This window comes from Hakea prostrata, chromosome 2 (assembly GCF_041222555.1).
Source record: "Hakea prostrata isolate BN-2017 chromosome 2, UWA_Hpros_2, whole genome shotgun sequence".
NCBI lineage: Eukaryota > Viridiplantae > Streptophyta > Magnoliopsida > Proteales > Proteaceae > Hakea > Hakea prostrata.
Window position 1 is genome coordinate 75168534 of NC_142601.1, and position 15643 is coordinate 75184176.

Sequence of the window (15643 nt, forward strand, 5' to 3'; positions counted from 1 at the left end):
ATGAACGAAGGAGAAACAGTGTTTCACAAACAACAACCTAGGCATGATACCTGTTCCACTGAATAAATTGAATATTGTTAAACTAGCAAAACAAAACAAAATACTTAAAACACAAATAAAGTGGACAATACAACTGTCAAAAAATTCACTGTGGAGATGATAGGGAAAGACCTGGGGGGGGGGGCATCAGTTTCCTAGTCCTGGCTTTCATTCTGAGTCTGTGGAATTGGAATTGGTTGATTGGTGTTCATCATTGACTGCATCAAGTTGTTCTACAAGATGAAATTGTTGAACCAAGCCTCTATTCCCATCCTATAGCATTGGAATGTTTCCCAAGATTGAGGGCAAGATACTAACACAGAGTCTAGGTTGGTGTTGAGGGTGTCAATAGGGTCTGGTATAGGTAAAGTTTCAATTACTCTTCTCCTCTTCCTGGTTCGAGTGTTACTTCGACTTGAGTTAGGTAGAAGATTTTCCCCTTTCTGAGTTGAAGGCAGTTGTTGATGTGCTCTAGAAGTTATGGGTTCCACACATGAACAATAGAAGTTAATATTTTGTGTAGTGATGGAGTTTCTGAAGATTCCCCCATTCCTTTCAAACTTTTTCAAGAATTTCTTGAGATGTGCCTCCTTTACTTGTGCCTCCTGATTGGTCATATCTGTTTCCTATGTCTGCTTTTGTTGTTGTGATTTAGCTCCCCTTCCCTTTTGTTTTCCACTTTGTCTTTCTTTTTCTTTCCCTCTTGTAAGTTCTCTTGCAATTTCTTGTGGTGTCTTTTTCACTTGATCTTTATGTTTCCTCTTCTTTTTCTTTCTCGCAACTTCTTCTTCTTTTCCTTTTCCTTTTCCTTCACATTGCTGAACTTTGGTTGCTACTGTTGTTGCTTCTTCTTCTTCTTCTTCCTCTTCCTCTTCTTCTGCTTGTTCTTCTTCTACTACTTTTTCTGCTGTATTGAGTGCATTAAGAGCATCAACTTTTCCAGCTATTCCAATTGCTTTTTCTTCTTCATCTTCTTCAACTTCTTTTGTCACACCCCACTCAGCTGGATCCAATCATATATGATTACCCGTGGGGGTGATACACCGCAAGACCTAGGTTCAGTGACAATTCCATACAACACATAATATAACATAATTAAAAGGACAAGAATAATCAAGTTCAAGTATTAAAATCCAAACTCCAGAATATCGATTACAATCATCCACGTTTCAAATCCAAAATACATAAATAGCAGAGTTAATAGAAAAGAGAATAGTTTGTTTGCAGCGGAAAGTCTCTAAGAAGATTGTCACACCCCACCACAGCCGGTCTCGGTTATACCCGACAACCCATGAGTGCGATCCATCACAAGATCCACGGTCTTACCCATCAATAATAATAAATGCAAGAAATAAATAATCAAGAGCAAGAGCAACTTCACATAATTAATCAAAGGGATTACAGGAGTCCAAATACTCCAATAAAGAATCAAATGAAAGTAATCAAGTTTAAAAGAATATTGAGTTCAGCGGAAGCAAACAAATAAACTAAATTATTTTCTTTCCAGTTTTCTTTTCTAAAACTAGAGTCTACCTTTCTAAATTAGCAAGAAAGGGGGTTCTCCAAGGTGAAACACTAGGTTGAATAAACCCGTTGTCTAACAAATCAGTCAATTGGGTTTGAAGTTCTTTCAACTCAGTTGGAGCCATTCGATACGGAGCTTTTGAAATAGGGGCTACTCCTGGAATTAGATCAATAGAAAACTCTAATTCCCTCTATAGAGGCAAACCAGACAAATCATTAGGGAAAACATCGAGGAAATCCCTGACTACTCCAATATCAGACAATTGCTTCGCACCTTCTGAAACATCTACAAAAGAGAAGAGTAGTCCAACATCTTTGGTCCATTCTCTGACTTTCACAGCCGCAGCCATGATCTTCTTACTCAACTTCCCTTGATTGCCTTGATACTCGAACGGACAAGCATCTTTAGGATGAAACAGTACTTTCCTTTCAGAACGAAGGATGACTACTCCATACTTGATCAACCAATCCATTCCGAGTATCACATCAAAGTCTTTCATATCCAGCTTCACTAGCCAAGCTTCCAAAATTATACCAGCTATAACTACTAGACAAGACTCAACCACTTCATCTAATCTTACAACAAATCGGTTAGGAGTACTAATAACTCGTCCTCTTTCCAACTTTGCAAGTTTAACAGGAATACGACCCACAAATGAAGATGCAATGAATGAAAGAGATGCACCAGTATCAAATAATACAAAAGCAGAGGTAGATGATATTGGGATAAAACCTGTCTCTACATCATGATCTATCTCGATTTCGGAACTAGTAACTGAAAACTTTCCCAGACGGAGCATTCTAAGCAGGCTTAAACATAGCTTACATCTGAGGATTAGGCTTCTAAGTACAATTACAGGAGTAATGACCTATTTTTCCACAGTTAAAGCAAGTCACATCCCTAATGCCAATAGGAGCTTCCGAGGTTGGAACTGCAGGTCTCTAATTACTCATCACCGGACGAGATTAACATACACAAGTCCAGTATCTTGACTTCCCACCGCAGAACGTACCGGTCTATTGCTAGATCCATAGCTCGAGCCAGAGCTAAAACTAGAACTAGCACCTCTAGGCTTAAAAGTAGATGCACGATATGGAGTAGGCCTAGAGAATCTTCGGTTATCGTCCACCAGATTGTTCCGGATAACTACAAATCTCTGGAGCTGATAATGTTCTCTCTCATTATCCTCCACTTTCTTAGTATTCTAAACCATCTGAGCATATCCCTCAACCGGCTGAATAGCAAGATAAGTCTTCAGCGACAGTCATAAACCTTTGAAGAATTTCTTCGCCTTCTCATGATCACTTCTTGATGCTTCCAGGGCAAAGAAGAACAACTCTTCAAATTTTTGCTGATACTCAAGGATTGCACTAGATCCCTGAACGAGAGCCATGAATTTGACTCTTTTGCATCTCTCACAGACTCTAGAAAATAGTTCTTGCAGAAGGCTTCTTTGAAGATATCTCAGGTAAGATTTGGGGGCAAAGCTTCCAAAATCGGTCGGGTAGCATTCCACCAAGCATCAGCCTCATGCTATAGCCTCTGCTCAGCACACAAGATCTTCTGAGCCTCACTACAATGAAGGTTGCGAAAAGCTTTCTCCATCTCTCTAATCCACTTGTTCGGAAACAAGACATCCTTAGTTAGGGGTGTCAATTTTCAACCCGAATTGTTAAAACCTGGACCGAACCAGCTGTTATAGCCCAAACCAGCCCGAACCGATCCTTAATGGGCCCTAATTGGGCTTAGGGTCCTCAGCCCGAACGGTTTCGGGCTGGGCTAACGGGCTGACCGCCCAGCCAACCCGTGGGCGGTCAGCCCGTTAGCCTTTTACATAAATAAAATTAAAATATTAAATGTAATTAATGACCCATTGAATTTCAGTCGGTGTTTGAGACTTTGAGACTTGAGTTTGAGTAGTTGAGTGTTTAACTTTAACACGTTTAGTTTTAAGTTTTAACTTTTAACTTTTTCAATTTTCAAATTTCATTTAGTTTTATTATTTTAAAATTGAAATTCTTAACTGATAACTCTTAAGTCTTAATTGTTGACGCTGTTTCAATTTCAGTCTTTCACATTTTTACATTTTCACTTTTGTGTGTGAGAAACTAGGATTTGGAGTTGAGGAAAAATAAAAATAAATTTCAATATTGATTTTTAATTTAGTCCAAACCGTTAGCAAACCGAATCCAAACCATTAGGCCAAACCGTTAGTCAACCCGAACCCAAACCGCACCGAAACCGTTATCTTTTAAATGGGCTGGTTTGGATTGGGGGTTTTTCAGCCCGAAACCGCTCCAAACCGCACCGTTGACACCCCTATCCTTAGTAATTCCGATGAAAGTAGGTGATAAGCATGCATTTATCATTATTTATTTTTTTTAATTTCCCATACTTAATTAATTAAAAGAGAGCTAATTGATTATTTTTGTGTATTTTTCAGGAATAAGGTGATTTTGGTTATTACAGATAATGTGGAGTAAAGTTGGCAAATATATTAGAGGATTTTAATTAAAATAAAATCACTGGATTCAATCTTGTTACCCAAGAAATCATGAATGTTGAGATCTAACTTAACTAATGCAAGTAGAGCACTAATCTGAGCCAAATTGGAAATAGGTGGAGGTCAAAGGAACAAAATTGGTAATAAGATCTGAAAATTGGGTAAACAAACCCACCTTGAGTATTTTGGGCATATCTCTCTTGTATGAACTCAGATTGTGGTGATTCAAGATACTATGGAAAGATAACGAAAATATCTACAACTTTTTAGTTTTGAGTTATCTCAGAATTTGAACGAATAAAGGTCAAATGGATGAGAAAAGATGACAAATCATTGTGTGTAGGAGACATAAAAGAGAAGCCAGCCACAAAGAAAAGGAGAAGACGGCGAACACGGATCTTGGCTCTCATCTCTTTCATTGCTCAAGAAGAAGACCACATCTCTCTCTCTCTTTCTAAATTTCATCTTGTTTTATGAAATTTGTTATAATGAGTAGTTAGTTCCTTTTCTTTGGGATGTAGATGAACCATGTTATTTCATTAATTTGATTGTTCTATATCTTCTACTTGATTGTGTTTAAGTCTGGCCAAAGATGTTCTATAGCTCAGCAAACTAAGCATGCCAAGCTTCGGTGAAGGAAGATAATCTTGGGAAGATAGGCATACCTAGGAAGACCATCCTTAATTTGTTTTGAAGTGAAGAGTTATATCGATTAGTTAAAAGCATTGGGGATTCGAAATCCCAAAGATCTGCACGTATTCATAGTTAAAGTTTTTGCATTAATTAATAGATTTAATTTAAATTTAATTTTGTTGAATTCAATCTTAGTAACTTAGCCTTTAGTTCCCCATAGTTCGACTCCGTGCTTTCTGCTAGCTAGATTAGTATAGGAATTTGCTTTTGGTTGGTTAGCAAAACGATCAGTAGGGATTTGAAGCTTCATGAAATGCTCCATCAGCTTCGAATGAGGTCCTGGGGCAAAACCATTAATATTGGCACTAGCCACAGTAGTACCAGCTCCAAGAGAATTACGAGCTGCTTGTGCATTCTGTTGAGTAGTTGCGAAACCTTGCATCATAGTATTAAACTGGTTCTGCTATTGATGCATCATATTTCTCAAAATGTTCATCACATCCTGAATGGAGACTACAACAAGCGGGTTTCGAGGAATAAGGTTTCCACCAGCATGGACAATTATCTTCAGAAACCTTCCAAGACAAGGACTACCGAACCACACTTTTTTTGCAAATGGACAATGAAGCAATACATGGGTGGTTGTTTCCTCTTACTATCTGCATTCCCCACATGTGGGTACCTTTTTTTTTTGAGTACAAACTGACTTTTTGAAATAAAATTCAGAGTTTTCATGCCTCTAATTTTGTACCATTTTTTCTTTTGGATCCTTAAATCTAAGATAAATAAAAAAAATATATATTTGTTCATTTGTGCATGATGTATTATGTTTCTTTTTCTACTCTCAAACAAATTCAATATCATTTTGCACCTTAATGGGTCCTTGTTGTAATGTTCTATGATAATGTTCCTTGCCCTTTGCATATCCTCATATAAAATTAGACTTGTTGCTCCATTACCATCAACCAAGCGAAGGACTATGATTAAAGGTTCTAAAATTGAGTGTACATCCCTTCTATTTGCCCTAAACCATGAATTTTGTATTATTTTAGTGACCATTGCACCCAATTGAGACTTGCAATACTTGTTGGCCCTTCCTTTTGATGATGCTATCATTACTCTTATACCATCCTCAACATTACGAATGGATTTAAAGCATAATAATGTGTGAAACAAATCTTGTTTTGCATATCTTTTTCAACTCCTAGTTGTTTTCAACTAGGATTTCTCATGAAAAAGGAATTAACTTACATATGGATTGAATCATCCAACAAAGGTGATGGTTGATGATGAGCATGTTGCGTCTGTGACTTGTGAATGACTTGTGAATGATGAAGAAACATGAAGAGAAAAGGGAAAACAATATGAATGAGTGTTTTGTTAATTCATATTTTGGCTTTTTATATTTTAAGTAAAGCACAAACCAATTGATATGCCAATTAAAATGGCAATTGATAAGCAAATCGATACAGGTTGGTTTCAAAGTCGGGTACAGCAACAAGTGTATGTTTAATATACAAGAAAAGTTTATTTTTTTTTCAATTATACGTTCGAATACGCATATTAATACAACGATTAAAACACATATTTACTATAGTGAGAGAAATTTCTCCTATACATATAGAAACACAAAAACCCATACATACAATTCAAAACACCAACACGTACCCATTACGTCTTCTTGTTGCTACTGGAGTCAATCCTCCAAGAACCAATGTAGGGTCAGTCACAGATGCCCAACTAGGTTGGTTAGGTTGAGGACCATGGAGACATAAAACAACACTCCCCCCCCCCCCCCCTGCAAAAAAAAAAAAAAAAAAAAATCAAACTCCCATCTTGTGGTGCCCTAAGATGAATACTTAGTTGTGCTAGCGAGTGATAAAATTTGATGTATTAGTGATTCATGTTGGGGATGCACCTTAGTAAAGACAACCTATTACACAAGCTCTAGAGCAGATAACATGTGCAAATAATGTAGAGAAAAACCAAGAAAGAGATTAGTTGTCCAAGTTAAACCAAATGCCTAGAGATACAAAACAAAAGTGGGAGGAAATAGAGGACCCCATAAGAAGTCCCAAGGGACCATTAAGCCATACGTGCCCAGTCCAAGGACACTCAAAGGAGAGGTGCAAACACAATTCCTCTTGTTGCTAATAGAAACTATAGACACTATCATAGTCACACCAATGCTTCAAGACCGTTTTAACATATAGACCTTGATGTAATAATCTCACCTCAGAAGATTTTAAATCTGGGAAGGCATTTAAAATTCTAGAACCACTTCAACCACTGCTGCATAGGGGAAGGACATCCAACCTTAGGTAGGAAAGATTGAACAATATGTTTTTGGGATAGCCTTGTCTCTGTTTCCTTGGACTTACAAGATTGTGTGTCTACTCTTGCTGCTTTAACACTTTGGCATGAAAAATGTTTAGGTATTCGAGTCATACTCAAATATGGTTTAGGTATTTGAGTTATACCCAACATATGTTCTAATATAGACCATTAGATTAGTTACAATCCAACAATGTACTGGGCCTTTGTGGGAGAGTCCAATTACCATAGAACCTAGTGTTCTATAAATACTAGCTAAAGCAATAGTCTGGGTATTCCAAACTAGATTCTCAAGGTGTAATGCTTTAAGAAACCTTATGCTTAAACCTTAGACCCGTACAATCTTAAAGCATTACGTTTCTTTGATAATTTCATTCGGTGGAATTTTAAAAGGGGATCGAATCTTGCCTGAAGTCATACAATTCATTTCCTGAATAATAATTTTTTTATTATAATGGATGCAGTTCCAAGTGATATGGTCAAACTGCAAACTTTTAGTAGGTCTGAGTTTAATGCCTAGAAAAGAAAGACACAATTTGGATTGAAGTTTCAAATGTGTTTTATACGCTACAAACCTCCTTTGAAGATATTGTTGAAATACAATGGACAAGAGATGAGGATTTCTGTAGGGATTATTTGTTGAATGTCTTGTCAGATAGACGTGCATAAACCTATAGCAATTTTAAAAGTGTTAAGAAAATATGATACAACCTAGAGCTCAATATAGGAAGGAGGAAGAAATGTCCAAAACTCATCTAATGGACAAATTCATGAACTTCAAATTTGTTGAAGATAAAGAAATACTCCATCAAGTTACAAATTTAGAAAATCATAGATCCACGCTAGTTACAAAAAAAAAAAAAAAAAAAAAAAAAAATACAAGTTTGTGATCATTTTCTTGTTGGGAGCAATTATTTGTAAGTTACCATCGACCTGGCACTCATTTAAGACTAAGATATATAGGAAAAAGGTACAGGTGGGCCTGAATGATCTCAAACGATTCATATTAATTGAAAATGAGAATAGACTTAGAAACAACTTAGAGATGGTGAATGGACAAAAATCTACTGCAAATATCGTCACTCATCCCAAGTATAGTTCTAAGAAAACCAAGCCATACAAAAGTGAACCCACTAAGTTGGAGGCCAGAAAGACTATCTTAAAGAAAAAGAAAGGCAAGTGCGACAACTGTGAAAAATGGGGACACTTTGTGGTTGATTGTTGACTACCAAGGAAGAGTGATGGACACAATAAAAAGGAAGAAGTTAATATGATGATTGATAACATTGAGCCTAGACACTTTGTGGCAATGGTGGGTGATACAGAAGTTTTATACCTAATCAGGATTTGACCCGAACGGGTCCCCACATCCGGTTGGCATTTGTCTCATCAATCATCGGGTTATACCCGGATAAGGCTTTGCATGTTATCGGGATGTAGCCGACTGAGTTGACCATGGTACAATGAATACCCAACTAATATGGCAACCTTTCTCTCTTAAGAAAGTCAACTCCCATCGACGATTGCATGGGGCTAATGGCAGGAAGACGTGATCTCAAGAGATTTGACGACCCCTGTCGGATAGACTTACCATACACATATAAGGTAAGTTGATCAATATAAGATAAGAGACACACCTCTCTGGTAAGCATCCAATACACTCTGAGTATAATCTTGTGTAGCTTTTGCACGAGACCTCACTCTGTTCATTATCTAACTTTGCCATTGGAGGCGGTTGCTCGGCACACAAGCCGGCCCGCATCTAACCTTTCTTGCAGGACTCATCGTCCCGGATACGAGAGGAGGCTTAGTCAGATCCAGAAGTATAATTGATCCACATCAATTTGGCGCCGTCTGTGGGAACGACAAAGTTCTGAAGTCATGGTAAGATGAGTTAATGGACGTTCCCGACAGGAGAACACCGGGGATGATCGAAATCCTCGAGGAGGGGGTTGACCCTTCAACCTGAGTGGAGCAAGAGCCACTCCAGGACAACCTGGTTCTGGAGGACCCGGACGGCGAAGGAACATCCAAGGCTCCTCAAGGTCACGCTACTATGGCAAATGTGGATGAAATAAGAAAAGGCATGCTCGAGATGCAAGGAGTGTTTCGTAACTTGGTACACCAAATCGGAGTTGAGCAAGGGCCAAGACGTAATACTCAGGCGGGAAGGTTGTTGAAAGCCTTCCAGACGGTACGAGGCTCCCGACAAGCAAGGCTTATCCCGAGAATAAGGCAGACCCAGGAAACAAGAGAAGCCCGACAAGATCGAGACGAACGCCAAATGACTCCCAACGGGACCAGAATCAGTGCCTTGGATCGTATTTTGGTACCATCTAAGACAGGATCCCTGCCCCAAAGGAGTCGTCGGGAAGAGATTGAAGACCAGGGAGAAAGCCAACCTCAGCCTTCACGTTCGAGAGTATTTGCGTCCTGGGCACATTCTCGAAGAGAGGAGGCGGCCACCCATCATCGGAGGGAGGAGCCTGTTGAATTTTATGAAGATGTAGCTAGGCAAAATCGGCTACGAAGGCGAGTAGCGGAGTCGAGCGAAAATTGGAGGATCGAGACCATGATGAGGATCTGGACGTGGTTGACCGAGAACCTTTCTCGGATGAGATTATGAACATGCCTCTTCCTAGAAATTTCATCATGCCTACATTCACCCCATTCGAGGGAAAACGAATCCAAAGGAGCATATAAGTTACTTCAAGTCAGTAATGACTGTGCTTGGTCGGGAGGACGAATTGCCCTGCAAAACGTTCCCGGCTTCACTCAAAGGACCTGCCATTAAGTGGTTCAGCAGCCTGCAACCAGGGTCCATTAACAACTTTCGGGAGCTTGCTCGGAAGTTCATCACCCGATTCCGAAGCGCAATCGGGAGTAAGAAGACGTCCGACAGCCTTTTTGCCATACGGCAAGGAAGAAGCGAGTCCATTTGGGATTACCTGAAACGATTCGACGAAGTTGCCATTGAGATCGAAGATCTTGATGATCAAGTGGCATATAGTGCACTTTGGAGCGGCATCACTCATCAAAGACTTTTGGAAGTCTTGCTAACAGATAAACCCAAAACGAACGGGACACTGTTACGTAAATGCCAGAAGTAAGCCAGCATTTATGAAGTTATAAACGCTTGGGTAAAGGCCGATCGGGACAGAAGATCTGATCGGGATGCAGATAAGAGTTCCCCGGATGATAGAAATCAGGGATCGAAAAGCAAGTGGAAACGTGATCAAGGGCGAGTGAATTATACTCCTCTTAATGCAAAACCATCTGAGATCCTGATGAATATTCGGGACAAGAAGGCTTTGAGGTGGCCTGGTAAGTTGTGTTCTCTACCCGAGGATCGAGACATGACAAAATACTTTCGTTTCCACAAAGACTACGACCACCACACGGATAGCTGCCGAATTCTGAAATCAGAAACGAGAAACTAATCCAGCAGGGTAAACTTGGTCAGTATGTAAGGGAATCGAGAAAGTCCCGTACAAGTTCGCCAGAATCAAAAAAGAGAGCCCGATCACCTAGCCTAAGAGAAGCCGTTAAAAAGGCAGACAAGGGAAAGGAGAAAGTAGATCGGGAAGAAACACCAGTCTACGTGATCATGGGAGGCCTGACTATAGAATCAATCCGCAAGGCGAAGCTAAAAGCCCAGTTCGTGGGAGCTGTCAACTTACCCAAAAAAAGAGCAAATCCGGCATGCCCGGAACCAATAACCATTATAGATGAGGATTTGAACGGGATTGTAGCGCCGCATGATGATGCGATAATCATCAAGGTCAAAATAGCTAATCGGGAGGTTCACCGAGTTCTGGTTGACACAGGGTCATCCGTTGACCTAATCTCATACGAGGCCTTCAAAAGGCTCAAATTGGCTGATGATTTACTAACCCCTTCATCAACTCCATTATATGGTTTTGCAGGATCTTCAGCAGTGGCAGAAGGAACGATCCATTTGGATCTCAAGATCGGGAAGTCACCCCGAGACACACTAGTTCGAGTTAACTTCATGGTGGTAAAAGACTTGTCAGCATACAATGTGATCCTGGGATGGCCAACACTCAATGCACTTGAGGCAGTGGTATCCCCTCGGCACATGAAGCTAAAATTCTCGACTGACGCAAGGGTTGGCGAATGTTGCTCGAATCAATCAACCTCCCGGCAATGCTACACCAACTACCTGAAGGAAAAAAGAAGGCCTGAGAGTTCGGGAACTGCTCTAACTATTGAAGTTCGAGACGATCGGGATGAAGAAAACATGCAAAGAGCAGAACCAGTAGAAAAGCTGGAAAGAATACAACTTAGTCAGTCTCTACCCGAGAGAGGTACATTCATCAGGTCGGAGCAACCAGACGACTTCAAAAAAGAACTTACTCAGTTCCTATATGATAATGCAGACATTTTTGCATGGTCAGCAAGCGACATGCCCGGGATATACAGGAGGGTAGTAGAGCATAAACTTTGGATCAGGAAAGATGCTACCCCGGTCATCCAAAGGCGGAGAAACTTTGCAATAGAAAACATGAAGCAATTAAAGTCGAGGTAGAAAAATTGGAGACGTCGGGTTTCATAGAACCGATTGAATGTCCAACCGGGCTGGCCAATGTTGTGATGGTCAAAAAGGCAAACGAGAAGTGGAGAATGTGTACCGACTACACAGACTTGAATAAAGCATGCCTGAAGGATTGTTACCCCCTCCCGAGGATTAACCTCCTGATTGATGCAACTGTTGGGCATGAAGTCCTTAGCTTTATGGACGCCTATTCAGGATACAATCAGATCTTGATGAGTCGGGAGGACGAGAAGCATACCTCATTCATGACTGATCGGGAGAGTTACTACTACCGAGTGATGCCCTTCGGTTTAAAAAATGTAGGGGCCACTTATCAGAGAGCTGTCAACAAAATTTTCCAACAACAGATCGGGAAAAACATGGGAGTTTACGTTGATGACATGCTCGTGAAGAGTTTGGTTCGGGCAAGACATTTGGCAAACCTGGAAGAAACATTTGATGTACTAAGAAAGTACCAAATGCGCCTGAACCCTGAAAAATGTGCCTTTGGAGTTTCATTAGGGAAGTTTCTCGGGTTCATGGTTTCCCAAAGGAAAATAGAAGCCAACTAGAAGAAGATCCGGGCGCTGATCGAGATGACACCGCCTGTCACGATAAAGGAGATCCAATGTTTAACAGGAAGAGTAGTCGCATTAAAACGGTTCATTTCCCGAGCCGGAGAAAAGTGCAATTCTTTTTTCAAAGCATTGAAAACTACATCCAGTTCGGGAGCGATCACTTGGATAGAGGAATGCCAACAGGCATTTGAACAACTGAAAACATCACTCGGGATGACACCTGTCTTAACCCGACCCGGAACCGGGGAACCTCTCACAGTTTATCTAGCCATTTCACTAACTACAGTCAGTGTTGTACTGGTGAAAGGGGAGATGATTCAGAACCCGGTCTATTATGTGAGTCATGTACTCATAGATGCTGAAACAAGGTACCCGGACGTTGATAAACAAGCTTTAGCGCTTCTGGTGGCATCACGAAAGCTAAGGCCCTATTTTCAAGCACACCCGATAATTGTCCCGACCAACTTCCCACTAAAGAAAATACTCCAAAGATCTGATATGGCAGGAAGGATGGTCGAGTGGGCAGTGGAGCTTAGCGAGTACCAGATCGAGTTCAAACCGAGAACGGCCATAAAAGCTTAGGTATTGGCCGATTTCATTGTGGAAACCACCCTACCACAAAACGAGAGTCAAGCAACTACTACTAAAACATCAGACTTGTGGATTCTACACGTTGATGGCTCGAGTAGTACTTCAGGATTGGGAGCAGGCTTGACACTCAGTAGTCCCGAGGACTTCACAATCAGCTACGCCCTAAGATTCAATTTCCCGGCTTCAAATAATGAAGCTGAATATGAGGCTGTCATAGCAGACTTGCGAGTGGCCCGAGCACTCAAGGTTCGAGAATTAGAAGAAGTGATTCCCAACTTGTTGTCAATCAAATCAAGGGAGAGTACAATGCGAAGGACGAGAGAATGGCCAAGTATTTGGCCAAGGTTGAACAGTTCCAAGTCTACTTCGAACGGGTAACTTACCGATAGATACCCAGGAAGGAGAATGAAAAGGCAGATGAACTCTTCCCACTATCTTTGGCAAATTACAAGAATTTAGACTCGGCAGTTTATATTGAAGAGTTAAACAGCCCGAGTATACAGGAGATAGAAACTTTTGAGATCAGTAATGAGCCCGACTGGACAACACCTTTGATGCAATATCTTCGGGACAATATCCTCCCGAAGGATCCAAAAGAGGCCAAAAGAATCAGAAACCAGGCGGCTTGGTTCACCATCATCAGGGACCAACTATACAGAAGATCATTCACTGAACCTCTCTTGAGATGTGTTGGTCCTTCCCGAGCATGCTATGCTTTAGCAGAGATTCACGAAGGCATTTGCGGCGCACATATGGGTGGAAAGGCTTTAGCACAAAAGGTATTGCACTTGGGCATATTCTGGCCAACCGTGCAAAAAGATGCTATTGAGTATGTTCACAAATGTGAACAATGCCAAAAGCACACCAACATTCCAAAGGTGCCAGCAGTTCCCATGATGCCCGTCTCCAACCTGACACCATTCACAATGTGGGGAATGGATATAGTCGGGAAATTACCGAAGGCTCCGAGAAGTCGGGAGTACCTTGTGGTTGCCATAGACTACTTTACAAAGTGGGTCAAAGCTGAACCTTTGTCTTCCATCACAGAAAAGTAGATGAAAAATTTTTTCGAAGAAAAAGTCATCTACAGGTTCGGGATACCTCGGATCCTGGTAACAGACAATGGAAAACAATTTGAGGGAGCAGGATTCAAATCTTTTTGTAAAAGATACCACATAGAGCATCGGTTCGCCTCAGTTGCTTACCCTTAGAGCAATGGACAGGTAGAAGTCACCAACAGAACACTTCTAGATGGGATTAAGAAGAGACTGGAGGATAATCGGGCACAATGGGCCGAGGAACTCCCGAGTGTTCTGTGGTCATACAGGACAACTGTGCGAACCCCGACTGGAGAAACTCCATTCTGCCTCGCATATGGAACTGAAGCCTTGGCTCCAGTGGAAGTGTTGGCCGGGTCGTTACGTTACGACACTTTTGATGAAAATCAAAATGACAAGCTAAGGGAAAACTTAGACCTCTTACATGAAACCCGAGTGAAGGCACAACAAAGAAATTAGTTATACCAAAAAAGACTAGCTCAACATTATAACACTCGGGTCAAAGGCCGAAGGTATTGATCGGGAGATCTGATGCTGAGATGGACTGGGGCTTCCGATCCAAGGAATCAAGGGAAGTTAACTCCAACATGGGAGGGACCTTACCTGGTAGACAAAGAAACAAGACTGGGAGCATACCGATTGAAAAACTCAGCAACTGGAAAATCGATTGATCGGTCATGGAACTCCACCAATCTAAGAAAGTTCTATCAATAACTCTATCTTTTTCAAAAAGATAAGATCCACACGGGTCCATCCCGATCGATTCTGCGCCTTTTTAAAAGGACTAGCACTTGTTATAAAGTTAGATTCGGGTCCTTCCCGGTTATTATTTGCACCTTTGTTAAGGACTTGCATCTTTTCTTAAAAGATAGAAACTATTCGGGTCCCTCCCGGTTATTATTTTCATCTTTGTTAAGGACTTGCATCTTTTCTTAAAAGATAGAAACTATTCAGGTCCCTCCCGGTTATTATTTGCACCTTTGTTAAGGACTTGCATCTTTTCTTAAAAGATAGAAACTATTCGGGTCCCTCCCGGTTATTATTTGCACCTTTGTTAAGGACTTGCATCTTTTCTTAAAAGATAGAAACTATTTGGATCTCTCCCGATTAATTACTTGCACCTTTATTAAGGACTAGCATCTTTATTTAAAGATAATCATCTTCGGGTCCTTCCCGATTATTCATGAAATCTTTAATTATTAATTTAACCCCGAATGATTCGCAAAAGGACTTTGCGCTTGGCAACAAGTTACGAAGGCAATAACAGCAGAACAATTCATTCATTCACAAAAAGGATTACATTGTTCGGGAAGACATATGAGTCGAGATACATAAGGCTTGAAAGTCCTCAAACAATCTTCAAAGAAGGGCTTGCAGGAGGATTCTCTTCAGCAGTAGCTTCAACCAATCCTTCATTAGACACCTGAGTATCAGCAGCGGTGTCAGTCGGGGAACCCTTGGCTCCTTCCTCAATGAAAGATTTCTCTGGACCATCATCCTTGGCATTTTCCTCAAACTCTCCGGCCTCTTCCTCATCCTCTGCTTCCTCTTTTTCCTCTTCCACTTCCTCCACGGGAGGGGGTTGAGGAAGAGAATCGATGTAATCGGTAGCAACAGGGAATGGGAAGAACTCGAGTTCGGGAAGACCCTCCGGTCGGGGAAGATTGAGCTCATCATATAATTGAGGGTCCAGAAGTTTCTCCAGCTCCTTGGGACGAGGAAGCTCTATTTGCTCCAATGTCTTCTTAAAAGCCATACACAATACCCTTTTGAAGGCGGGAGTAGCGATGGCCAACGACAGATTTTTAAACTCCTCGGTGGCAAAGT

General features: G+C 41.0%; 1 protein-coding gene across 1 annotated transcript; it reads left to right on the top strand.

Moving 5' to 3' along the window:
* The first annotated feature begins 9754 nt into the window (after positions 1–9754).
* LOC149026494 (uncharacterized) lies at positions 9755–10144 on the top strand. Its single transcript, XM_089143654.1, has one exon. The coding sequence runs from the start codon at positions 9755–9757 to the stop codon at positions 10142–10144; it is 390 nt and encodes a 129-aa protein (XP_088999780.1).
* The last annotated feature ends 5499 nt before the right edge of the window (positions 10145–15643 follow it).

Bases quoted from the DNA above. Each gene is read 5' to 3' on its own strand.
- LOC149026494 (XM_089143654.1), top strand. From the start codon at position 9,755: ATGACTGTGCTTGGTCGGGAGGACGAATTGCCCTGCAAAACGTTCCCG.